The 27031-nt window shown below is 37.3% G+C and overlaps 1 protein-coding gene across 7 annotated transcripts in view; it reads left to right on the top strand.

Annotated features, from left to right (window-relative positions):
• SLC25A21 (solute carrier family 25 member 21) overlaps positions 1–27031 on the top strand; it is a 231343-nt gene that overhangs the window by 165294 nt on the left and 39018 nt on the right. For 6 of the 7 annotated variants that reach the window (XM_090141345.1, XM_090141343.1, XM_090141342.1 and 3 more), the window contains one exon: positions 9184–9267. The exons of the other annotated variant lie outside the window; for it this stretch is intronic. In XM_090141345.1, the coding sequence (XP_089997471.1) occupies positions 9184–9267 (84 nt within the window). The remainder of the gene's footprint in view (positions 1–9183; positions 9268–27031) is intronic. 7 annotated transcript variants of the gene reach the window in all.

Below are 27031 nucleotides of genomic sequence, written 5' to 3'. Positions count from 1 at the left end.
AGTTTCTGCACATTTGCCAGCATAACTAAACTTCATATGCAATAAGATATAGACAAAAAAAAAAAAAAAAAAAAAAAACCCACAAGTCTTTAAATTTACATATCACATTCACAGTTGTCACTTCTTAGCCAGTCTTATCTTCATGAGATCATAATCTTAACCGAGTGGAAGGGCTGGTACTCTGGGAGGACTGTGTAGGAGCTCAGAGCTGCCAGTTGTGCCTGCGCAGCCAGGAACAAGAGCATAGCAGAGCTTGGAGGCTGGCAGCTGAAGCCAAGCAATAGGTGGGGAGGACATCTGCACTGAGCCCCTTTTATAGGTTCACCCTGATAGGGATTACATAACAGTGTCAGTACAGGAAATCGGAAGAAGATAGAATTTTCTTTGAACATAAAATATACTGGACTCAGAAATCAACTGGGTCTGAGGCCTTGCTCCTTCAAATGTGCTTGCACTTCCAATGCCAAGCTTCAGTGAACAAAACAAAGGTTTTTCTGTTACCTGGGCAGCACTGCACTGAGCACTGCCAGTGTTGTCACAGAATCACAGAATCACAGAATGACCTGGGTTGGAGGGGACCTCAAGGATCATGTAGTTCCAACCCCCCTGCCTAGCAGGGCCACCAAACATACACCTTTACTAGATCAGGTTGCCCAGAGCCTCGTCCAACCTGGTCTTGAACACCTCCAAGGACGGGGCATCCACAACATCCCTGGGCAGCCTGTTCCAGGACCTAACCACCCTCCTAGTAAAAAACTTCCCCCTAACATCCAACCTAAATCTTCCCTCTTTTAACTTAAAACCATTTCCCCGTGTCCTGCTATTATCAGCCCTTATGAAGAGTTTACTCCCCTCCTGGGAGTAAGTTCCCTTCAGATATTGAAAGGCTGCAATGAGGTCGCCCCGCAACCTTCTCTTCTCCAGGCTGAACAAACCCAACTCCCTCAGCCTGTCCTCATAGGGGAGGTGCTCCAGCCCCCTGATCATCTTCGTGGCCCTCCTCTGGACCCTTTCCAAAATCTCCATGTCTTTTTTGTACTGAGGGCTCCACACCTGAACACAGTACTCCAGATGGGGCCTCACAAGAGCAGAGTAGAGAGGGACAATCACCTCCCTATCCCTGCTGACCACCCCTCTCCTGATGGAGCCCAGGATCCCATTTGCTTTCCGGGCTGCCAGAGCGCACTGCTGGCTCATGTTAAGTTTCTCATCTATCAGGACCCCTAGGTCTTTCTCTGCCGAGCTGCTCTCAAGGACAACTCCCCCCAGCCTGTACAGGTGCCTGGGGTTCTTCCGGCCCAAGTGCAAAACCTTGCACTTTGCCTTATTGAACCTCATTAGGTTCACCCGAGCCCAGCTTTCAAGCCTGTCAAGGTCCCTCTGAATGGCCTCCATTCCCTCCACCGTATCGACTGCACCACTCAGCTTGGTGTCATCAGCAAACTTGCTGAGGGTGCACTCCATTCCCTCATCGATGTCATTAATAAAGATGTTAAAGAGCACCGGTCCCAAGACAGACCCTTGAGGGACACCGCTCGTTACCGGCCTCCACCTGGACATAGAGCCATTGACCACCACCCTCTGTCTGCGGCCTTTCAACCAATTGCTTATCCATCTAGTTGTCCACCCGTCAAATCCACTTCCCTCCAGTTTGGAGATGAGGATGTGATGGGGGACCATGTCAAAGGCCTTGCTCAGGTCCAGGTAAATGACATCAGTTGCCTTCCCTTCGTCCACCAATGCCGTCACTCCATCATAGAAGGCCACAAGATTAGTTAAGCATGACCTTCCCCTGGTGAAGCCATGCTGGCTATCTAGGATCACGTGCTCGTTCTTTATGTGATCAAGCATATTGTCCAGGAGGATCTGTTCCATAATCTTCCCAGGCACGGAGGTGAGACTCACCGGCCTGTAGTTACCCGGGTCCTCCCTGCTCCCCTTCTTGTAAATGGGAGTGACGTGACCCTTCCTCCAATCGTCCGGGACCTCACCTGACAGCCACGACTTCTCAAATATGATGGAGAGCGGCTCAGCAACCACCCCAGCCAGCTCCTTCAGGACCCTGGGATGCACGCCATCTGGCCCCATAGACTTATACTCATTCAGTCTAAGGAGGCACTCTCGGACTTGCTCAACCCTTACAGTGGGGAGGGATTTACCTCCTTGGTCCCCACATAGAGGTATGGGGGTGCAAGACTTAGGGACATGAAAAAGACTAGAATCCTGGCCACCAGTGAAGACCGAGGTGAAGAACTCATTCAGCACCTCAGCTTTCTCTTCATCTGTTGAAGCCATTTCTCCTTTTAAATTTACCAAAGTAGGTATGCCCGTTTTGGCCTGTCTCTTCTGGCCAATGTACCTGTAGAAGGTTTTCTTATTGTTTTTCACGTCCCTGGCCAAGTTCAGTTCTGCCTGCGCCTTGGCTTTCCTGATCCCACGTCTGCAAGTCCGGACGGCATCCCTGTATTCTTCCCAGGTGACACAGCCTTGTTTCCAGAGCTTGTACACCCCTTTCTTCACCCTCAGTTCTCTTAGCAGGTCCTTGCTGAGCCATGCCGGTTTTCTACCTCTCCTGCCCACTTTCTTAATCAGGGGAATGGAGACCTCTTGTGCTGCCAGGAGGGCATCCTTGAAGAGCAGCCAGCTCTCCTCAACGTCCTTATCTTTGAGGGCAGCGCGCCAGGGGATCTTGGCCAGCATTCCATTGAGTAGCTTGAAGTCTGCTCTTCTAAAGTTCAGCGTCCTGGTCCTGCTCTTTACCAGGCCCACATCGCTTGAGATCACAAACTCAACCAGGGCATGATCGCTGGAGCCTAGGCATCCTCCAACCTTGACGCCTTTGATGATCTCCTCAGCGTTGGTGAGCAGCAGGTCCAGCAACGCTTGACCTCTGGTCGGTCTGTCCAATACCTGAACCAGAAAGCTATCATCAATGGATTCCAAGAGCCTTCTGGAGCTCTTGCAGCTCGCCGTGTGGTTTTTCCAACAAATGTCACTGTTTTAATCTTTCAAGCAAAAGCAAACTTGAACAACACTGTTTCTCTGACCAACTTTTAATGAGCAATGAAAGAATGGTAGTTTTTGGTTTGGGTTTTTTGTTTGTTTGTTTGTTCTGTTTTGAACTCTCCTACACATGTGCACGTGCATTTATGGAATCTGATTGCTAGAAATATTTAGGACTTGATCTTAATTTCCGTTATATTTCTTGCTCAGAAAAACATTAAATAATTTCTGTTTGACTAGTATAATTAGTTATTTTTGTTATTAGGAGAGTTATCAGAGGAGATTTGCATTAAACATGACATGGGTTAATCTGACCTGCTTCTGGTAACATTTGTTTTCACTAAATCTTCTCTTCTAAAGCTGTATATTGAGGAAAATGTTTTTCTATCACCGTAACTTCTGCAACTTTGTCCCATATACGTAATGGAAAAATCAATGCAGAGAAGAAAGAGAAGAAAGTAGTTTTTGTTAGTAACTGACAAAATACAGCTCTTATTTCTAAAATGCTTTATTTCACTCTAGTGATACACATAGTGCTGCTTTCTTTTTCCCAGTGATATATTTGGTACGTTATTTGATAAATAAATCAGTACATATGAGAATTCATCAGCTTGTGTTTGGTAACTTTATTTTACCTTTATATCCAATGACTGATGCTCTAACTTGCATGAAAGTCATCTCTGCAGAGGATTTTGAGTATCTTTATCATTATTTCCATTATTACTACTTCTTTCTTCTCCAAAAATAAATGTTCTTCCAAAACACATAGTGGTAAATAAAGTGAAAAGCATCATGAATTGCATCTAAGTGAATAAAATTTTCATGTAGGTAAATTTTGAAATCTGTTTTAATAATACTTCTCTGGCAACAATTCTGATAGAATAAATGTGTACTGTATGAAAGTAGACAAATTATATGGTTAGATGGAGGCCATTCAACATCTGCAATAGAGAAAGACTGTGGTAAGGTCTGTTCTTCACCTGTTTTCTGTGTTACTACTTTATAGTTCACGTAAAAGTTTTTTCCAATTGAATAATCATCAAAGTAATACTAGAATGCTTAAAATATGACCTGTGCAATGGCATAATTTATATCTTTGCCTTTAAGTAATTGGGTTGTTTGTTTTGAAATCTCATATTTAGTTCTTCAACAACTCATATGATTTACTATTAAAATAAGTGTCTGAATTATACTCTCAATTTAGTTATTATCCTGTAAGTAACATATGCAATGCAAAGAACCTGAGCCAGAAAAACAAAATAAAATATATTATCAAGGTCCATTTTGTAGTGCAAGGTTTTGCATGAAATCTAAGCATCTGTAGATAGCTCTAACCAGTAGTAGCACCTGAATAAATGTTTAAGTTAGCATAGGGAAATGTTTTTAAATTATGATGCAGTTATTTTTATTATAGATGTGAACTATTAAATGATGTGTATTTATATAGAGCTTCAGGCTATACATTCTTGATCAATTTATTGTACTAGGAATAAGTACAGAGTGTATCTGGAATCATGGGTATTACTGAAAGTGCTGGAAAACTGTAAATGTTTTCAGCTTTCAGAATGCTATACATTTGTTTAAAATTTGTTTTAAATTTAACATCGCACAGATCATTTAATTTGTTTTGTTGTTATGCCACATGACTCTCTTCTTTATATCAGCTGAACAGCTCAGTAAGTGAGATTATTTGCTTTGGTCTCAATCATGAGAGAAAAACATTAGGAGCTTTATTCAAAATAGAGTAGAGCATACGATAAAATCCTAACAAGATGTAAAGAGAGGGGAAAATACAGCTAAGTCTGCCACTCGTTGGCAAGCACTGTGATGTGATATAAAGTCTGCTTCTCTGAATAAATGTTTTTCTTTCCCCCGAACTTCGTGGTTGAGAAACTTGTGAGCAGCGCCGTATACAAGCATCAAGAAATTTTAGGATTTATGAATGAGGATGGGCTTTGTAATCACAGTGGTGAGTCTGGTCCATATCACAGAATTCAGTGAGTCTGCTACATATCACACTGTAATTCTTCTATGTTGCTGGGACTAGCAGCTCACTTGAATATAGATATGAAAATAACAGTTATTTCCTTTTAGATTTTAGTGTCACTCAGAAAATTTCAGCATGGATTTATAACTTTTATGCAGCCCAGAGCAGTAAATAGAAGGTTGAGGACTGCCAGGTAACATTGTGATGAACAACGTTTGAATGCTACACGTACAGATAATTTGGTGGCAAAGTCCACAACATGTTTTTGATGAGATGTTCAGCAAGCATGAACAAAAAATTCATTGAGTGACAGAGGGAGAGAGAAATGTGTATAGGTATTTATTTATTTATTTGTTTTCCAGAAGGAATACACATCTCCTCTTGTAGATACAGATTGTGTCAGAAAAGACTTCAAGGATTTTAGCAATACGATGCTTTTGCAGGAATGCTACATTTAAAACAACTTTTAAACTTTTGTAGGAAAGCATCCTACGGAATGAGGATTTTCTAAAACTTGGAATAAAATACTGGCCATTATAAAGCCAACAAGAGCTGTAAATTAGGCATTGGAAACAGATACATGTGTTTGTGTAGAGAGGAGTCGTTTCACAATATGCACTACCTACTGTTAAAGGCCAGGTTACTCAGAGAACTGGTGAAAGGAGTCGAGCAACACAACTGGTAGGGAGAGTGCTGACTAATGTAGATAAGCTAAAATATATTCAGGGTTTTTGATCATAGTTCTCAATGCATACACTGCATTTTGAGCAGGCCCAAGACTTCAAATGAGTTCACGTGATTTTCACTTTTTAATCCCAACCACATCTCTTCTGGGGGAAGCAGGGAAGGACATTGATGTTCTCTTTCAAAACAGTATCAAGACACTTCGATATCAAACGTAGTTACCACAAAGGTGGTGTTCAGACTTGAGGGCATAAAAGACCAAGTCCCAAGACTGTTGCTGTGACTCAGGAGACTGTGAGGTCCCCCGGGGCCTGAGGGACCAGAGATGGGAACAGTGAGGTGAAGCCTGGGCACTGGCAGCAAGTCCAGGTAGGAGGAAGTTACCTGGGACCTAACACATTCCCATGGCTCTGCCAGCTATGCCAAGGTGGGACCTCACTGGACAGCCTAAAAAGAGAAGAAGGAGAGGGAAGGAAGGCTGTCTAATGGTAGTTTTTAGGGTGAGAATGCTCTCAGTATAGACATACAGTGACTTGTGATGCTGGTGGTAGCAGTAAGCAGTCTGCCTCGCCATCTGTTCAGCACATCACTGATCAATGACTGCACATAGTGCCTTTCAGACACCAAAATAATAACTTAGATCAGAAGTTAGTGCTCTGATTATATATTAGTTTATCATTTTTGTTCTAGCAAAGCTGGTATCTTGCAAGGCAGGCATCCAGTTTTCAAAAAATGCATGAAATCCAAAGGATTTTAGAAAGAAATGGATGTGAAGCAGAGAAAGCCATTATGAATCCCCCGGTTGTAATCATTCCTCTAAATAATCATTAAAAACAGGCCAGATTGTTTTCTAAAGTGAATGTTTTCACTCTTTTGTATTAATAAGATTACTAATACAGGCTGCTGCCTCCAGAAAAACTAACAGACATTTTTTCAAATCCTCCTTGAGCTTCTTATAACAACTGCTGGTGAACAATTAGCTAGTTCATTAAGAAGTTACACATGATTTTATTGAGGCAAACAATTCTGAATCAAAGAATGCAATTCGCAGATCTAGGTTGAAGCACATAATTGGCATGTATTTTAGGATTGCTGTTAAAGCTATAAAAAAGATTTACTAGGGAAGGAATGGATCCAAAAACCCTAAAGGAGGGAATATGTTACTCATGCAACTCAGTGTTACAAATGGACTCATTTAATACTAAATTCTTATCTACTTTAAAACAAAAGGAAAGAAAATAAAAATACATGCAAATCCCTTTTATTTAACTTTTTAGTGAGAAATAGACCTTGTGTTTCTCCGTCCGAAACAAAGAAATTACTTATTTTATTTTTTTCCTATATTTTGTTTCCTATATTATTTTTTTCTATTTTTTTCTATTTTTTTCCTATATATTATTTTTTTCCTATATTTTTTGTATTTTCCTATATTATGTTATGTTTTCAGTATTGCTGTCAAAGATGTATTTTTTAAGAAATCATTTTAAATTTTGTTGAGAAATTGATAAAGTACAATTGTAAAGCCAAATTATATAATATACTTTCACTGTGTTGTTGAGGTGCACAGCAAGTGATTAATGCTGCCATTCTACAAGCACTTGTGCATGCACACATAACTGGGAAGCTTGCATATGTTCTGGAAGGATAAGCTTGAGCATTTGCAGAGCAAGAGAGAAGGAAGGTACGCTGTTCTGAGGATGCTTTATAAACAGTAATGCTTTGTTCTGAATTTACAAGTCAGCCAAATCTTGAAACTTGAGAAAAGCTTTGGGTTAAGGAAGCTTTCCTTTTGAAATGTGTACATGAAAACAACTAATTTACTGGTGAATTTCTGCAAGATGTCCTGAAATAAAGACATTTTTGGTTTTGAAATGAGAGGTATAAATAATCAAGTTCTAAATATATTCATAATTGATTAGATTCTACTTTCAATGATGATGTTAGTTGTTTGATTACTGCAGTGTAAAAGCTTCTGTAGCTGATATTACTGTTGGACTCGGTGCAATGACACTGAGTAATTTTCAACTATTAGCCTTCCCCAGAGTTCTTTTCAGACAAAATGTTATGCATCAGCTCTTATTTGAGCGTAAGCCTATTGAATAGCATTCTCCTCTCTGCCAACTTGGCAGCACATTCTCCTGCTAATAAAAGAGGTTACCCCAGATAGAGATCCCAGATGTGCCTGAACTACTTTTATTAGGGCTACGGAGGGGCTCCGTGTTTCCTTCTGACTGTTTTCAAAAAAGGTGCGGGCTTGCTTTCATAACTACCCAAAGAATTGTATTACATCATTGGATTTTTTTTTCCTCAAAGTGAATAAAACTTTAGATGTGTTAGCACAGAACACAGCTTAGGAAATACTGATGTTAAAAAGAATAAATGTCTTTTGTCCCAGTATAAGCATTGATTTGATCCTACTCAATTCTGGTGAGAAAGAAAACACTGCTTTAACACTGAGTTAAAAATATCTTCATACCTCTGTATTTTAATGAGAGCTAGTGTGATAATAATTAACAATAAATGTTTCTAAGAGCAATGGTTATTACTTTTTCAAAAATAAATGTATATACGTAGAAAACATTTGCTGATTAGAATTCTTATTATAGTGATAAAGCCAATTTACCAATTGCCTGATAGAAGGCTCTTGCAGACTGGAATTGATTATATCGGTGTTTGCTTTGTTGGTTGGTTGGTTTGAATTCTATGTAGTAATCTCAACAGTTATAAAAGACATTTTACTGCAAAAGATGTATTCAAATTTTATCCATACTTTTTCACTGAATGTTTTGTCTGCAGTTTTAAAACTGCAAGAAGTTGGATAATCTAACTGGGATACTGAGTAAAATAATATACTACAAATATATTTGTTACTCTTATTGTTGCTATTCAAAAATTGTAAATAAAAATACGTTTACAACAGTCAATCAAAAGCTTGATTTTTCTTTCCATGCCTTTCTGTTGAAATTTTTATTGTCAAAATATGAATGGAGAAAACAGTTTTAATTAAAATAATCCCTTGCTTTGTTTTATTATTTGTCTTCTTCATAAATTGCTAAAAATGGGCATTTCTCGGATTGATTTTTATTGTAACTGCATCAGATATAAAAAAAAGGAAACTGCACAGTGGATTCACACGACAGTGTTCCATTTCAGATTTTCAAAAACAGGGTTTGATTCAAAGGCTCCCATTAGTTTCAGTGGGCTTTGGATCAGGCACAGGGTTAACAGCTTATTTTTCAAACAACTAGAAAGAGGTGTAAATGTCAAAGGTGATAGTTATACTGCGAGTTCCATAAACTACAAAAAAAGTTACTACTAAAGCTCTATTTTTCCTTAGTTTAACAGCTTCTATGAAAACAGTGTTAATAAGTATATCAGGAACAGTATATAATAATGAATCAGATATGTAAAAAGACCTTTAAAACTCCTTTTATATAATAATTGGAAAGTTAAAAGTGACTTAAAATCCCTAACTTCTCATGCTGTGATGTAAATTGTATTTTTTTTAGGTTCCAAATTCAAAGAGGGAAAACTGATCCTACCAGTTACAAGAACCTGGGGGACTGTTTTAGGACTATTTTCCAGAGAGAAGGGTAAGAGTATATGTTTTTAAAATTGTCAATTTTATGTGACCTTTTTTAATCACCCATTTTCCAGACATTAGATCCTCTTTATATTCCACTCTTTATGCAACTGCCAGAATTCAGCCAGCATTTAGTCTTACATAATGATCATAACGTAAAAAGCCCTACCATTGCTTATACTCTCAATCCCAAATTTTGCCAGTAGGATATGTTTAAAGACTGTGATGAACAGCTGTGCAGAGATACTTGAGTAAACTGCTTCAGTGCTGGAGCTGGAAAGCCACAGCAGTGCATTTCAGTGTCTAGGCTCTTATATCCTGTTTTCCTGGTTTTCTGAACTAGCTCTGCCTGAGCTTCAGTTGAGTGAAGTGCTTGTTTCCAAGCTCTGATGAACAGGTATTCCCAGTTAGCTGTGGTATGCAGTGATTCCAAGACCTCTGTGAGTAAAATTCCACAAGTTTTCAATCGGACAGAACATAGAAGAGGATTTATGGGCCTTAGTCACCTGAATCGAACTGGCTTCAGAAGGTACCACTGCTCCCTGAGCCACAGCTCCTCTGAGGGATGTGGGCTCTGATCCAGCGGCATTTAAATATATGCTTAATTTTATGGCAGTCCTGTTAAAGCCAGTGAATGTAATGGGACTGATCACATGCTTAGTTAAGCCTGTTATCCACAGGAGCTCTTCAGGAGCTAGCCTTTAATCAAGGTGGCTCTAATTAGTCAATCCCAGTTTTGAGTAGCTGGTAGACTTTCCGTAAGAACTTTGCAAACATAATTGCAACCTTTTTTTCGTCCAAATATCGATCAAAATGGAGTTGTGCTCATAAAGAACACTATAGATACCATATGTGGAGGCAGCATAAGTGCAGCAGGGCACAGATTTCTTGTGTCCAGAAGTTGCACTGGAAAAGCAGAGGCAAAAGTAGCAGTGAAAATGAAGAACTAGATCCATTTTTTTTCTTGTAGTGATAATTAGCTAAATTACATTACATGCATACATAGATATAGAATTAGATTTGAATTGCTAAGGAGAGATGTAGAGATGTTTCTCTAAGGTGTTAAGGGGGGGGGGAGGAATTGTCACATTTGCCCTTATCAGTGGTAGATTTATTTCTGATGAAACACTAATGCTATGCATTATACCTATGAGGTGCTGAAAAGTCCCAAAGCTACAAGGATCACAAAAATTATAATCTGTGGCTTCTGGGGTTTTCTAAATTGAGTACTCCTTCTAGAAAGATTTTTTTTAAATGTTTTCTCTATAGAAAAGTAGTAATATTTATTTTCATGTCAATCTAATTTTTTTTTTTTCAGAAATAGATTCAAAATTAAAACAGTGAGCATTAAGTCAAACTCACTATTATTTCTTATATTACTGACAAGTCTCAAAATGTAAAATTAGCGATAGGGAGACGTGTCTGGAGAAAGAGTCTAAATCAAGGGACTGCTTCCAAGATAATTTATTTAGGATCTTGCTTTATTGCCTTCATGATTATATTGTGTAATTAAATATTTGTAAAACCCACATGCATAAAATACTAGTGAGATGCTGCAAGTTTCAATGTACCATGTAAGACATAATTGCCTTATTATTAATTTTGGGGGGAAATAAATGCTTTATCTTTCTTTTTTTTTTTTAATATATGTTCTGCCTCCCAAATGCTTCTCAGAGATATAGCTATGTCCATTCAATGGATTTGATTTTGTTTTTACTTTCCCAATGGTCAATGTGATGTGTCAGTATGCTACATAACACACATTAACTTTTTGACTATGGAGAAATGTTGAAGGGTCTTAGTACAGTAATCATCTGTGAATGAGCTTTAGAGAGGAAAGATGAATGCTGTGGGCTTTTTTTCTGTGGAATGCTTATGCCTCAATACTTGAACAAAGCTAGAATTTTTTTAAATAAATTTATGAGTATCAACACTTGAAACTTTAACCAGGAATGAAAGATAATTACATGAAATTATTATAGATTTAAATAGCAACTGAGCAGGGGCTTGCACTCAACTTCCATCAGGGTAGAGCTAATGGAGATTTTTACCTACCAATTGCAATGTAGACTATACTGATGTAAACAATAGGCAAATTCTTCTGAGCAGCTACTTTTGTCCAGAAAGTTAGAGACAGAAAGTTACATAAAATTAGTTATCAGTAGTCAGCACAAGGCAAAAAATAGGAGATCTCAGATACAATATAGTCTTAAAACTGGCTAACAAAAAACAAAAGTAATCAACTAATCCTAACATACTTGTCTGAATCCTCGAGTCCATTATTCCCACCTGTGCAAGTTGTCCGGATTCTGAAGCTTGGTGATTGTGACACTTCAAGGGAAATGAGAGAGATTAGTTTAAATCTTTAAGTTAGTGAAAACCTTAAACCCAAATATCCTCTCCTTGTCCGGCCACTAAATTATACAGAAGAGAGCACCAGAAAGGGGTTCATATTCAGATATCAAGCAAACAAAAACAACATGTGAGGTATCCAGATTTGAGTGTGTAAATCTGGATCAGATGAAATGATGCCCCATGTCAGTTCCATAATAACTGCAACTTCATAATTTTTATCAGAGTAACAAACTCATATTTTCATTTCTGGTGGCCAGGATTTCTTTAACCATCGCTATGATTTCCTCCGTGTTGTAATGAAAAGGGCAGAGAAAATGTTTCCAGTCCAACCACTAGTGAAATAGTGTCCTTTCCAAAGATTCTGAAGATTCCTTTTTTTTTTTTTTTTTTTTCCACAAAACATTAGAAATTTCTTAAAGAAAAAAATACAGGGAAAAAAACAAACAAACAAAAAAAAACCCTACAGAAGCTCTCTTCCCGCAGCTGCTAAACTTTGGTGAGCTCTTTGAATGGAAGTAAATCTCCTCCATGGGGATCCATCCCTTGAAACTCTTTTCTTGTCTTACAAGAAAATGGGGGCCACAAAACATAAAATTTAATTGAGACTCACTGAAGGAAAGCTGGACAACAGCTCCATGAATCCTCTCTGAGCAACCTCTGCTCAGCTATATTCACTAGGAGCCTTTCCTCTGCATTTCTCTGGTTTCACTTACGAGATGCTGCACGTATTGACAGATCTTTGACAGCAGAGGTAAAACCACCAGGAGTATATCTGTTTATTGAGGGGTGACAGCTTTATAGCCAACATAAAAATAATCTGATGTTTATTGAGGAAAATGTTTGGATAGAGGATTAACTGAAACCATTAATACTGAAAACTTTTCATTCTTTTTAGTCCTTCAAATAAGAGATAGATCATGTTAAATGACTGATTACTGTATTGTATTGTTGACATTTTCACTACATTTGTATTCACTCATTTCTTTGATAATGACTTAGAAATGAATATGAAATGTAAGAATAAGCCAACAGTATAGCTTTATATTAAAGACACATGGTGTTGTGTCTTGTATTAGGAATGGAAAACTATGCCCATCAGCACTATCTTAATTTAGAGTAGCACTAAAATGATAGATGCCGTTATTCCGGGTCTGTAAAAACTTTGTTCATATAAACTTAAATTTTCATGGGCTCATAATTTTAACAGTAAATGTTCTGGCTTACAGTTGGCTTTTTTGATAGGCACTTAGTAAGGAAACTTGTTACTTTTCTCATACGTTGGTTAGCTTGCCTGAAACAGAAAGGGTAGTAGTGTCCTGGTCTCTAGTTTCATAACTCAGTATTTTAGTAAGTTTACAGCGCTGTTAGCGCTTTTCTTAAGACTAAGATGGTCCTGGGAAACTACAAAACACTATAATTATTGATCATTTGAGATCTCATTACTTCTGCTGAGTTATTTGATTATTCATGTTGAATTTGGTTTGGGAAGGAACCTCCCAATAAAACAACAACAACAAGCCCAATAAGCTTTACAACTATTTCTCTTTTCAGAGTGGTCCCACCACTCAGTTATACCTATAAGTGCCTATATGACTGCACACCTTTCTTTTACTAAGCAGCACCCTGACTCATACATTAGTGGGATTAGGCTTTAAAGCTGCATGAAACTTGTTAGCTATGGGTGGAGCAGGTGGGAGAACAGCCAAGGCTAAGCAGGAGCTGAATGAATGCTAAGTTGTCAGCAAACATGCAGAAGCTGGAGGATTCCTGGCTTATGTGTTACCAGCAATAATTCATTGATTAAGGAATTTGCTAGCACTCCCATTTGTCCCATCACTACCCCTTGGATATCTATTGTGGTGACAAGTGCTGAAGCCCTGCTCCTGCGGGTGGTGGATGATACTCTGCTGCTTCTAATTGTGAGCAGGCGGGGAAGGAGGGGTTGCAGGACTGTCAGTTCTGCAAACCAGCTCTGGTCCATGATACTCACCAGCACTCATCGTTGCCCGTTCCTGGGGCCCAGCTGTATGTCTGCTCTTCCAGCTGGGCTGAGGAGGCATATCAAGAGGCTGCCAAATAAATGTTATACAACATACAAATGCTTAGCTACTTTGTGCATGAATCCTTCAATTAAATTACCTACCAGGGAAGTGTGATGTAGTTAATCATGCCAAAAATCCCTTTTCGCATCTAGCAGTTATGAAGCAGAAATCCATTTCTACTTACTGGAGGCATAAATTCCTGTGGTATCAAAAGACCAGACTTCAGACTGTGACTGAAGTGCTCTGAAGCAAACAGAAGTGGTAGATTAAGGTGTTTCCTGCCGCAGATATCTGCCCCACTCTTTGGTTTCATTTTAACACCTATACCATGAGGAGCAGAGGTGAACTGGGACTTGTGCTTGATCACTGCTTTCTGGAACTTGATTCCTTCACACAGACCCACCTGCATCAGCACTTTTGAAGACTGTATTCTTGCCAGCTGAAGGCACATTTTCTCTACTGCCCCCTACTACAGGGACAGAAACTTCCACATGAACGCTTAGCAAGGCCTGCTAGCACTTACATTTCAGAAATATATACACATACATGAATCTCTTTTCTAGTCTTACATGTCTGCCCTAGAAACATATAATAATATGATTGCTAAAGTGACAGTGAAGATATAAAAAAGGGCACTACAGTATCAAAATGTCTATCTGTACCTATTCTGAGTCCACTTAGTCCATAGTCAGTAGTATATCTCTCTTTATCCTGCAGTATGCATACAGGCACCATATACAACACAGCTGTTTCCAGTGCCATTTACTCTCACTTCACCCCTACTCTTATTTCATTTAGACCTATGTGTAATATCATACTTATCTGATCTTACTGTTTTCAGTTTCATTTGATTGTCTATAGTTTGTTTGCACTTGCATCTTAAAACCATCATTTGTGTTTTTACCTTGAATGGGCATCAAGCCATAAAATTTAAATGATGGAACAACCTTGGGTAAAACTACCATTAAGATTGCTTTTAAGTTTGGGAAAGAGAAAGACAGAAATGTTAGCTGACAGATTTTTCAGATTATTTGCTTTAAGACTGTGATTTATATTATGCTTGCAAGGTTTTAGATTGAGCATTGCTACAAAGGAGAATCTTTTGGCTATTTGAAGGTGATGTGTACTGTGCTTTCTTCTGTAAATTAACATTCACATTTGATATTGAAATTTTGTCTCATTTCCCAGTAAAAACAGCAAAAATTATAGGAAATTTTGATCCCTGGTAATGTTTTAAAATGTATATACACTTATATGCATACCTATTTGTAAAATATTCATACATTCTTTTAATCTCTTAGTAGATAAAAATGACCCTGTTCATAATTCAGTGAAGTTTTGCCAACTGTCCCAAGTGACTGGATGCTTTTGCAACACTGGTCAGTCATGAAACAAAGCTGAAAACCATTCTTCTAATCTACACATCTCAAAACACCTTGCTGAAAAAGGAAGCATCTTCATCTTATTTGCACAGTTGGAAATACGGGGGTGTAAAGTGCGAGGTAGTAGGATAGACGTGGACAGGAGCATGAATAAAGATGTTTCTCATGAAGCAGCCTGACACCATGTAATTTGTTTGCCCCATAGTAACATTTTAATATCTGAGCACTTCAGAATGTCTGAGTTGGACAAATAATTCATAAGTCTGATCACTTTTGGGGCAGTCTGTTTTCTGGCTTTCTGTGGAGCTGTATGCAGTTTGTAGCTTGTAGCCAGATATCCTGACAGCGAACCCAGTGCCCTGCCGGATGGGCTGCACTGTCTGCAGGCAGCCAGAGCACTAACGCCAATGTTGCTGTCAGCAGGTTTTCATCATCCTGCTCATGCAGCAATTCTCTGTTCCTCACCATCAGTTCCCTACCCCCATCTTCATATGTTAACACTTGAAAACATAAGAAATGGCTCTGGAATGTGAAAAACTTTTATTCCCAGTTTTATGTGTGTAGTTTTCTGGAATACAATGAGGTTGCACTGGTGTAACTGCAAGCAGCATTTGGCCAACCACATTTTTATTACTGATGGACAGACGTTTTACTTGCTAAACCTGATCTGGTATATATAGCAACGCAGTAAACAGGGACACTTTTAGAGAATCACTTCTGAGGATCAGATGCCTTAGAGATGAAGCACATACTCCTTTATTTCCCATAGGAAAAGAACATGATAAAATTATGTAAATCTTACAAGCACCTTAGATGTGAAAAGGCCAGGCCTTAACTGGTTTTACTTGTTACTGTTTGCTAAGGCCAGTTTATACTGGATATCTGTTTTGTATTTCTAAAGGTTCAAGTCATATTTTTTTAGATATTCAAATATTTTCAGATTGTTTTAACCTTAGAGTTACAGTTCCTTATGTGTCTCTGTGTTTTACTAATATCACATAAATATAGCTCTTTAGATGATTATATGTGTAGCAGTAATTTCTGTAGGGTTTGGCTGTATTGTAAGATTAGAGTAGTAAGGAGATACCAAGGATTGTTTACAATCTGCCTTTATGTACTTTAGTTAGCAAAATACAAGCAGAGCTTTAATTTTTAGTCTTATGAAGTGAACATTCAAAAATATTTATCATTTCACCCTATTCGTTTTGTGCTGGATTCAGGTGTATTTGTCGTATTGCTTAAAGAAATCAATGTGATAATTACACTTATTTTAAAACACATTTGAGTCTAGAATATGGAAAATATTATACTTCCTGCAACATCATATTCTCTGAGGGTGAAGAACATCAGTGCCAAATGCTCCTCCAGGCAGGAGCTCGCACCTGGGACCTCAGTGGCGACAATTTTGCCCCACTTGGTGCTGTGATGTAGTGCCGAGCCCAGAGCCAGCAGCGCTCAGTGGAGAGCAGGCAGCTGAGATGCTAAGCAGAGCCATCTAGAGTTGGGAAGCTGGGAAGGCTCACACCCTCCCCATCATGTCACCCTTCTCCAGGGCTTCTTTGGCTCGCCTGGGGCTGTGAGAAAATTCCCAGCTAGTGAGCTAAGAGCTTTCAGGTCAGAAACTGAGGCACTGCTAGCAGTGGTCACAGGCAGGCTGCATGTCCTCGGAGCAAAGATGTAATGAATTGCTGTTTCAGGATTGAGAGGCTGGTTTCTGCATAAGTCCTATTTCTGGATCATGCTGCTTCAGGGGGCTCTATCCCTGTGTGGCTTTTCATTTCTTAAATGGCATACGTATATTCTGCCACCAGAATTAAAACTTTATTTATAAAGACTACAACTGCTTCTAGCCCTGACAGAGGGATGGGGGATCTCTCTAACCCAGTCCTGTGCAGTGCTGTCAGGTTCAGCTGCAGGTAGAGGAAAGGAGCTGAAATCCACACTCTGCCCTCTTTCCTGTGAAAGGTAATAGCTCCAAAATCTGAGTGTGACATTGTCAATAGCTATCAAAATTCAGTGTGTCTCCTAGGTAAATCTAGCCATTACTGGTTAACATTTCATAAATGCAATCACAATCATATATGCATCTGGAAATGCACAATTACTTTCAGTTATGCACTGCAGTTCTTTTAGAGGCAAACTGTTTACTTCTCTGTGATTTGTGATTCTAGTAGCAATGAATTGTTAACCTATTCCTTAAAAGAAAAATTCCACTGTACCAAGGGAAAAACAGTGACCAGAGAACAGATAAATCACTTTTATATCCTTGGAACAGCTGACTTTACACTTTTATTGCAGTGTTTGAAAAAGCATCTTTTCATCTGGAAGGAATCAGTTTAAAATGTGATTGTCAACACAACTAAAGCAGCTTTCTGTTTAAAATGGCTGCTCTCAAAGATTAGAACTGTAGTTTTGCCAGGATTTTCTTTACAGACATTAGTTACTAGGACCAAGAGATTTTAGATGGGATGTTCACAGGAAATACCTGGCAGACAGCATAAAATGCAAAGTAAAGCATTTTTATTTGGATTGTAGGAAGCATGTATGTGAAAATGAGCAACAGTTTTTCAGGTCAAAAGCCTTCTTTTTAAAGTACAAGTCTGTAAGTTGTAAACTGAAGAGGAAAAAATTAAAAATCTGGATTATTTTTTTTACATCTAGACCTAACAAATCAGACAACGTACAGTTAGCACATTTCTTTCATATTTATTTATAATGATGCTGTTATACTGTTCTTTAATTTGCATATGTTTAGTTCATCTAACATCATTTTCTTCACTTGTTACATCTGAAAACAAAGCTTTGTCTCTTTTATGTCAGTCATTTTGGTTACCGTAGTCCTCAGTTCTTTATTTATGTATAGCTCTGATTCACTTCAATCCCTTAAATATTTAATCTCTAAAAGATGCAGGTGAAAATCCTATGCAAAATGAAGCATTGCATTCACTGATAAAACATTTTCACTTCAGGAATAATTTGAGCTTTACACTATACAATTTGCTCATCACTTTAGTTATAAATTATGAAGACGTAATAAGATTATATTTATAAGATTACTTATTTAATAAGGTTGGTTTTTTTTTCAATATACATCATGTTCATGTTTTCAAGGCAGATTAATTATATGTTATCTTTAGCTTTTTTATTAACAACTTCTTATTACTCCATATGCTGAAAATACATTTTCTCTTTTTTTTTCCAATTTTTTTTTAACACTCGTTACTTTAGCATCTTCTTAAGTGCATAAGATGAATATGATTGTATGATAAAATTTTAAAATGTATCTTCATTAGGAGAATGTTTTACAGAGATGTAAGGCTGCCAATGCAGCTGTCAGTACTGCGTGTGCTGATCAGACCCTCTAACACCATCACCAATTGCTCTTCTGTTTGCAACATTCATTACCCCAGTTGATGGTTTTCTGCGTATTACGCTTCACATTCCAAAAGAAATCCAGTAAACTAGATGCTGAGAATATCTGTGCTTGATCATGGAGGAAAAAATATTCATCTAAATAAATACAAAAGAAAAATAGTAGTAATAATAATCCAGGTGAAAAGGCAATGTAAATCTATGAATATCTGACAGTTTTGTGTAGTTTTTTTTTAATGTATCTTAAATAAAACAAGGTAAAATGAAGAATTAGCATTACATATGGAAATATTTTTGAAAAGTATATTTTCTGTAGAATGCTAATTCATATTTCAAGGCGCATTGCATTCCGTATGACTCAGTGAGAATTAAACTATGAGAATCAAACTGAAAAACAAATAGTTGACTTGCCTGTCATGCCAATCACCTCTCTGAAAGACATAAAATTCTAAATACGTATTATGTGGGGATTTTTAACTTTCACATTCTTAGTTTATGCAGTCTGTTGTTGTTCTTTGCTGTACAAATAAAAATAATAACTTTAATGTAGTAAAAATAGCATCTTCTTAAAGGAATGCATGCATATAAGCACAGAAAAACGCTGTTGCGTTCTGTCTTTCTGCCTAGCGTAGAAAGTTTCTTTCACGGTTAGCAAGCTGACACTCCATAGTAAATTTCTGAAGCTTTAATACAGAGTATGGGGCAGTAAATCTCACTGAAAGATTGGCTCCAGTTATGAATACAAGATCAATTCCCATCTGGGCAGAAATGCATTTTTTTTACAGCTTGCCTTCACTGTTTGTGTATTTTTGCATATTTTGGCTTTGCCTGAACTTGTGTATCCACTGCTCTGTAGCTGACTGTCATGCATTCGGCGTCTCAAGTACAGCAAGATTTTGGAAGGTTCTTTTAATCTGATAAATTGGATTTTCCATAAAAAGTAGACACTTTTGCATTATAGGAATTTGGTAGCGATAACCCAATACATCTAATTGTTATATTCTGCAGCAGTTGAACTCCACAACAGGAACGAATACTTCTATGCACCAGATGCTTCCTAGTGTAGATATGGGTTCAGTTTACTTACTGATAGAGCATTTCTTAATGAAATTCATTTTGTCATTATTTGCGTCCTTCTTAAAAAGTATATATATATATATATATATATATATATATTCTGGCTTAACAGGATTTTTTTTTTATTTGCAAAACTCTGTTTTATAAGAAAGTTTGTTTACAAGATATACTTGTTTTTTGAAGTAAAAATAGAAGTGTAAATAGCTATCTGCATTAAATACTTCATAATTTCAAAAAAATTCCATAGCTAAGCTGACTTTTACATAATTTTTATTTGGAAATGTCTAGAATTTGCCATTTTAACTGTGATTTAGAAGAATCAATTTTGTGGATTAAAGTAAAATACTAACATGTATTTGAGCCTTTGTTTTAATGTAGCCCTACATAACGTCTTTACTTTTGAACGTACAAAGAAAAATTGCTTTGACAGTCTTCAGATTTGCATGCTTATTAGTTTGCTACATATTAAACTATTTCATCTCCTTTTAAAATGTTTTCTTAATAAATTGGTAATTTAATTACAAATTCATAAGAAAAATTACAGTTTTTTTCTAAAGACATACATAAAAGGCAAGCGAGAACTTTCGTGTACATTACAAAAAATTCACATTGAAATTAAATATATTGTTAAATTTTAAGAAAAATAAAATATCTCCATCAGTATTTCAACAGCTCATGTTAATAAATTGTAAATAATATTTTTTCAAATTTCTAATAGTTATTTTTATACTTCATGGTTATATTTTTATACCTCAAAAAATTTTACACAAGAAAAATAACTATGCTTTTATAAAAATTACAATTTTCATAAGCTGTCTCAGAAAATTTTAGAAATTTTATCTAGTGAAAGAGGAAGCGGCAGTGGGATATGATGTACTCATGGGAACAATTATAGTGGTTTAAAAGGTGAAAAAATGACCAGCGAACAGTGTCATCTGAGAAGAGTTAGCAGTCTTTGCAAAACGCTCAGAATTAATTGCAAGAAAGTTGTCTTATTTATCCCATTGAAAGGTTTGGGAAAATGCAGCTTGAGAAGTAGGTCTTTCTCAGTTACTGTGAGGGAATGCTTGGAATTTTGTCTTTCTACCAAAAAGGATTGGCTTTCCCTTGATTGTCATCAGTTTGCTTGGTTGTCCTGCTATTTAAGCTATTAGAGACTGGTGTGCTGCTTGGTCTCAGGTGATCCATAAAAAGGAATGAAGCCTTGGGAAGGTAAACCATCACCAGACTGGCTCGGTGTCTCAGCCTTCCATGACGGAAGCTCTTTGTTGAGAGTTGTTGGCAATTACAGCAGTTTCCAACTGAAGATAAAGAGCCAGAGTTCTCAGATAATGCCCTCGATCACACACCTGATGACAGACTTCTGCGTGCAAGTTTTTTCAGGTGCTATGTTTGCTCAGTAATCCTTCAGTGCCAATCTTTTCTAAATGGTGAGCAAGTCCCGTCAGTAATGGACATCAGCCATTGAGCTTGTAATATTTGTCATATATCAGGTTACGGCTTTGTTACTGCAGCCTGATGAATGGATGCTGTTATGCTTAGAGAAAATAAAGAAGTGCTATAAATTTAGCAGTCAGTAGTAAATGAGTTGCTACTTTAAGGGCCTGATCCTTCTAAAGTCAATGGAAAGTATGCTGTTGACTTTATGGTCTTCATATCAGTCCTTTAATTTTCTTTGTCTTTTAAGACATGGAATTCAAGCCTGTCATGAAAATATTTTCCCATTTCTCACTATATATGATTTTACACCTAAGTAGTAACATTACTATAAATCTTACTTTATGTCTTAAAGTTTGTGTCCTGCACAAGTGGTTTGATTAAAGATGGAGCCAAACAGAGAGCTGATCATAGAACCTGATAGATTTCACATGAAAGAATCAAAACTTGATTGAGGCTTGAGGTGTTAAATATTAACACAGTATTTCTTCTTATTTTTTTTTCTTTTTTCCATGATACTTCTCATCCCTATAATAGATTTTGAAAACTGTACTCTGATTTTATAGTTTATTTACTTATGGGCATTATTCTGGAAGTTGTTCTGACGAAGACAGAGTTAAAAATTTTTGTAGGCTGTTAAAATCTGCCCTTGACCAAAATCTGTTTCATGCAGATTTTGTCACAAGTTCAGATGGTGGCCAAAGCATTTATAATTCATTAAAATTTTTTCTGATGTCATATAAATAATGAATTTCCTTTTTATATTCTGCTACATAAGTAAAGGTAGTACATATTAAAGAAAAGAGTGTTTTAAGCCAAAATCTCTTCAAGTGTCAGACCTTATTTTTTACTAACCCTGTATGCACAACAGTTTATAATGGCTAGAGGGTAGTAGGGTGTTAATTCTAATTACAGCCATAAAGGTTCCACGTAACTGCTTACTTACTAGGTAGTATGTTTTCTATAGCATCTCCTATTTCAAATGACATAATAAACAGAATTCTTTGGGGAGATAAACTGTCATGATGATGTAGACAATGATATAATACTAATAAAACTAATAATCCCCTGAAGTCCACCCAAAACTGCCAGACAACACCCATTTTCATGCTCCAGCTAGTGATAGTATTATACAGATACACTTCTTCTCATCATTTTTATATATTTTCCATCTGCATTATATGCTCTCCTTTGTGCTATCACCTCTAAATCTCTAAAACAAAGCAGTGAGTGAGTACTGAGCACACAGGGAAAGAAAAAAAGAAAAAAAAAAAAAAAACAGTAGAAAAGGGGGAAGGCAGGAGAAAGATGCTGAAATATCCATAGTTTTGTGTGTTAATTCTTGGGATATTTCCTCAAAGAAATACGTTGTTAGCATGTATCTGACATAGACAGAATCTGGGGAGCTGTTGTAGCCAGAGAAAAGGGAAGAGATCCATACCAGAAGGTGACAAAAAGACAGGTGAGGAAGAACAAAAATTTCCAAAAGTAGTTCTGAAAGGGTACAATGTAAGATTAAGGCAATCTGAAAACTGGAATGTGTACTTTCAAGTTCATGTCAGCAACGAGATTTGGTTTTCAGTAGAGGAAAAGACTGAATTTAAATGCAGATTACTCAAAGTGCACAAGTTCAGGTTCTTATTTTTTAAAACTAAAAAGAAATCTGGGATCTTTGTTGCTGCTTTCCTACTTCTTAGAAGATTCCTTGATTCCTTCTGTGCTGAGTAGGTTATTTCATTCAAAATGAAACTCATATTGCCTTTCAGAGCATAGCACGTAAATTTTCTTCTGTCCTGCTGTGTGTTCATTACAGTCTACAGTGCCATGGGCTCCATATAAACACTGTACTCTTTCTACATTCACCCTCAATATTGCAGATTATTTGCCAAATTATTTTGCATCTCTCTATAAGTCTTTTCTGTTTTATTTCCCAAACTTGTGTTTAAGACACCATAGTAAATTATAAAATCATTAATTTTATGATTGCCCAAGGTTTTGAGATATCCAGTGTGGAAAGCAGAGTTTAGATACTGATAATTCTGTCATGTAAGTAATATACATGTAGTATAGCAACAGGTGTCTAACAGGCATTTCTAAAAATCATGAGAATTGTATAAAATTTGAATTCAGATGAAATTGTTTAGGCAATAACTGAAATGTATAGACCAGGCATCATCTGTTACACTTTTTTTCCTAACTATTTGTTTTCTAGAAATTGTAATACTTTTGATTTATGAAAGATCTTGTTTTTAATCTTAAAGTTCTGTTTGTCTCAGCAAATGTTGCAGAAAGCAGTGATGAAATGTTGGGAGGTACTAGAAAGCTACAATGTGAATTGCTTATAATAAAGCTACTTTGGAGAGGTTGAGAGGTAACCAATACCTCCCACTGTTTTCCCTGCAAGATAGTAGGTGCTTATCTTCTCGACTGTAAGAGAAACAGGAGTCTCCCCCTGAGGAATGGTTGTGAACCATGGGTCATAAATGAAAGGGGCTGTTTCCCATGGAGCCACATCACAGCAGTAAAAGCTGGGACATTAAAGCTTCTGTAGACACAGTGAGTGTTCACTCTGCAGAGTGAATCTGAGCCTTGCAGTATCACATGCTGAGAAGCTTTTAATATGCTTCACCATTTCTGCTCATGAAACCTAGTTCTCTGCTTGTGTGAAAAAACTTAAGTCTGGGGAATTTCATCAACCTGTTTCTCAGTCAGTATTGCAATACCTCAAGTACCTGGAGTTACTGCACCTTCATATTTACAGCATCTTGAATTAGATATTGCATCCTCACTTCTCTCTCCAGCATTCCCAGTGTACCCTGGGGAGTTGGCCACTGTAAAAGCTCAAGTGTGCAAGTGTGTAACAAAACGTGTACCCAAAGCTGCAGAGAGCAATTGCGATTAGAAATCAGGCAGAATGTGTTGCTGCAGATCTGCTTTGAGAGACTATGGCATGTTATTTTTTCATTGTATGTGATTCTGTGATTCTGTGATTGTATGCTTTATATATATAATATTTACTATATTGTCCCATTAAGTGTTTCAATGTTGAACTCAGGTTCTCTTCGACCCAGTGAGGCATTTTAAGCCTGTAGTTGGTGAATCACATCACAAGGCATTGAGTCTTTAAGTGCTGAGGTTTGGGGTGCTGAGAGTGTACTCTTGAGTAATGTGGGACATGAGAGGGGAAAGTCTTGCAAACCAAGCTGGCAGAACTGCAGGAGATGGCAGTGGGAACTGCTTCAGCACGGGAAGCATTTACAGCCTCCGAAGAGTAATTTCTGTTTTTGCTGGGAAAGAAAACACACTGTAAAAGCAGATCTGCGCTGCAGGGATAGCACTGACTGTAGAAGTAAAGAGCAGGGCCTCTTGCCAAGTTTTTGTAGACATCATTGCTGAGGCAGTGCAGCAGCATCTCTGCTTATTTTGTTAGCTTATGCATGCAGCTTGGCACGGTTTTCAAAGGATACAGGGCTTTAGTTCCTGCATTAGCATCCCTTAGGACAGGGCCAGCTCTTGTACAACATAATGGGTACAGTCCACCAATGTACAACTTGACCCTATTTCATCAGAGTTCCATCTGCTGTAGTATCTTTGCTGAGATACATAGTTGAGGTCTACAAAACTGTTAAGTTAACGTTTTATTGTTCTGAAAAAGAGGAAGAGCTTCCCTGAAATTGGGCTCAGAGGCATATGTTTTGAAGTCTCTTAGGCATCAAGTAGTAAATTGGAATTCAAGAAAGCTATTTGAGACAATTTCTGTTTCCTGTTTTTTTCTTGTTTGACCTGACTTATGGAGAACAATTAAATTTGAAACAGGCATTTATTACTGATACAATCTACTTGTAAGTGCTTTTTGGAACAATTTTGTCTTTCTTTTACAGTAACTTGCTGGTATTTATGCTTGTGTTTTATTATTGGAAAAAGGATTTGAGACATGCCTGATAAGAATATGATCATTGGTGTTTTGAGTACTCACAGGAAAAACATTCAATTAATTGGGAGAAAAGAGAATTAAAAAGTTTGAACTTTTCTATAATTGATTATTTATGCATTTTTTCACTAGAAGCTAACCACAATCTTTTTTTCAAAAGTATTTTGTTCTGAGATTTATTTACTTAGCTGCAGGATTTCCTTAGGCATCTAGATTTTGAACCAGATATTTAACTTTGCCCGTGTATTGCCAGCAATGATTACATCGGTCACTGAAGGATAGCTAAAATGCTAAGGCAGGGCTACTGAGAGAGAGAGAGAAAGAGTATTTGCATGAACGAACAAGGTTGTTGCTAGTTCTTGTCAAAAGAGGAATTGTGTGCAAAAGGCAAATCCTCAGAGATGACAACAAATGAGTGCTGAGTATTCACCAGCTTTCCAAACTCACAACAGAAGTACTTCAGATAGAATCTGATATTTATAAATATTTCATTCAATTACTAACTATACCAAAACAAAATTTTGATTCATAATTTAATGTATATCTTTATTTTAAAATGCAGCCTACATTGTTCTTCATGGTCTAGTACTGTAATGTCATGACATAACCACAGTGACATTTCTTTTACTGGAGGAATGTATATTTTACTGTAAAGAAATCAATTATTATTGCTTACAGAGTTACAAACTGCATGTTCTTGTGATTAGTCATTCTTAAAACAAGGTGCTGTCAACAGACACCAAAAGGATATCCAATAGATACGGCTTCTTTTTACAGACCAAACATTCCTTCTGAAATCCCAGAAAAGGAAGATTCCTTTAAAAATTCCCAGTAATCTAGGAGTAAATCACTGTAAAGCTCAGTTTTCAATGTCTGGAATAGAAAGAGTCCTGAGGTCACACCTGAAACAGAAATTTGGAGAGTAACATATTGCATTACTACCTGAGTCACTAGGCCAGCTGTGTTTATGTATATTGTGCAATTAAAATTTGGTGATCCTTCTCCCGATAGCAATGGAGTATGCTGTACTGTGAATTCATGAGTCACATGGAAAAAAAAATCCACTCTTTGGCAATTATCCAAAAATGACAATGACAAGTACATGAGCAAGTGGTGATTTGTCCTGCTCAGTCCCTGGAAAACTTCTTTTTTTGAGTTCTGTTATTTACAAAGTAATAGAATTGTTGGGCAATAATCAAGCATAGAGAGCTGATGGTATTAATATAGCACTGATGGACTGGAAACCAGATGGTCTGTCAGATAATGAAGTATTATCTGGCAAGAGACTGTTCCTGAAAGCCAACATCCTCACCTATTTAGCACTCTGGAATGTCAACATATCAGTTACCACGTTCATGAGGTGGTATGTGTTGTACTTTAGAAGCCATCCCTAAAAGAGGCTTTTAAATTCAAAATTACTGCCTGATGAGAGGGTAAAAGTGCCATTATTGCAACACAGCTGGATGAGTATAATATACAGCAACATGTAAGCCTTACATTAAAAAATTGAGTTCAAGAAGATGACAGAATAGCTACATCCTGATTTCTGCCTAACCAAAGCCATAGTTTCATGGATATTTTAAACCAGCTCTGCCTCCAGAAGAAGCAAGCACTTATGTTGTGTGCCCAGAGCTGTATGCTCTTGATTTTGTGCCTTTCTTCGTGCATTTCTGCACCTGTCTGTGGGCCATGAATTGGTTTACTGAGTGGGGCAGACACCTTGCAGAAATTCTTTGTGTAATAAGTATTGAACATTATAGCACCAAAAAAGCAAAAGAAAAGGTGCTCTTTTTGTTGATTTATATTACTTTGGTAAATTATTTTCAAGATTTTGTAATCAAATAATGCTAACAAATCCTTTTAGACAGTTGTTATCAGACATCTTCAAAATACATATTACATATCTTGACATATCTAGACTATCTTCCTTCTGTCCAGTATTATCATATACCACTTTTTCTCCCTCAGGTGAACAAATGGCTTCCTTGTCATGATTACAGAAAATGCATTGTGAAAGTAATACCGTCTACAATGCCTGGAGTTTAAGAGCTAGTGGTCAGTTTGAATGGTCATGAAGGCAGTGGAAATGGCTTATTGAATTCAAGCTCAAGTTGTAAACTACAATCTTACTGATGACAGACTTAGCAATTCCCTGGCATATTCTCTTTAGTAAGCCAG

This window comes from Phasianus colchicus, chromosome 5 (assembly GCF_987193195.1).
Source record: "Phasianus colchicus chromosome 5, bPhaCol1.hap1.1, whole genome shotgun sequence".
Classification (NCBI taxonomy): domain Eukaryota; kingdom Metazoa; phylum Chordata; class Aves; order Galliformes; family Phasianidae; genus Phasianus; species Phasianus colchicus.
This window is presented reverse-complemented; position numbering and strand designations above follow the sequence as displayed.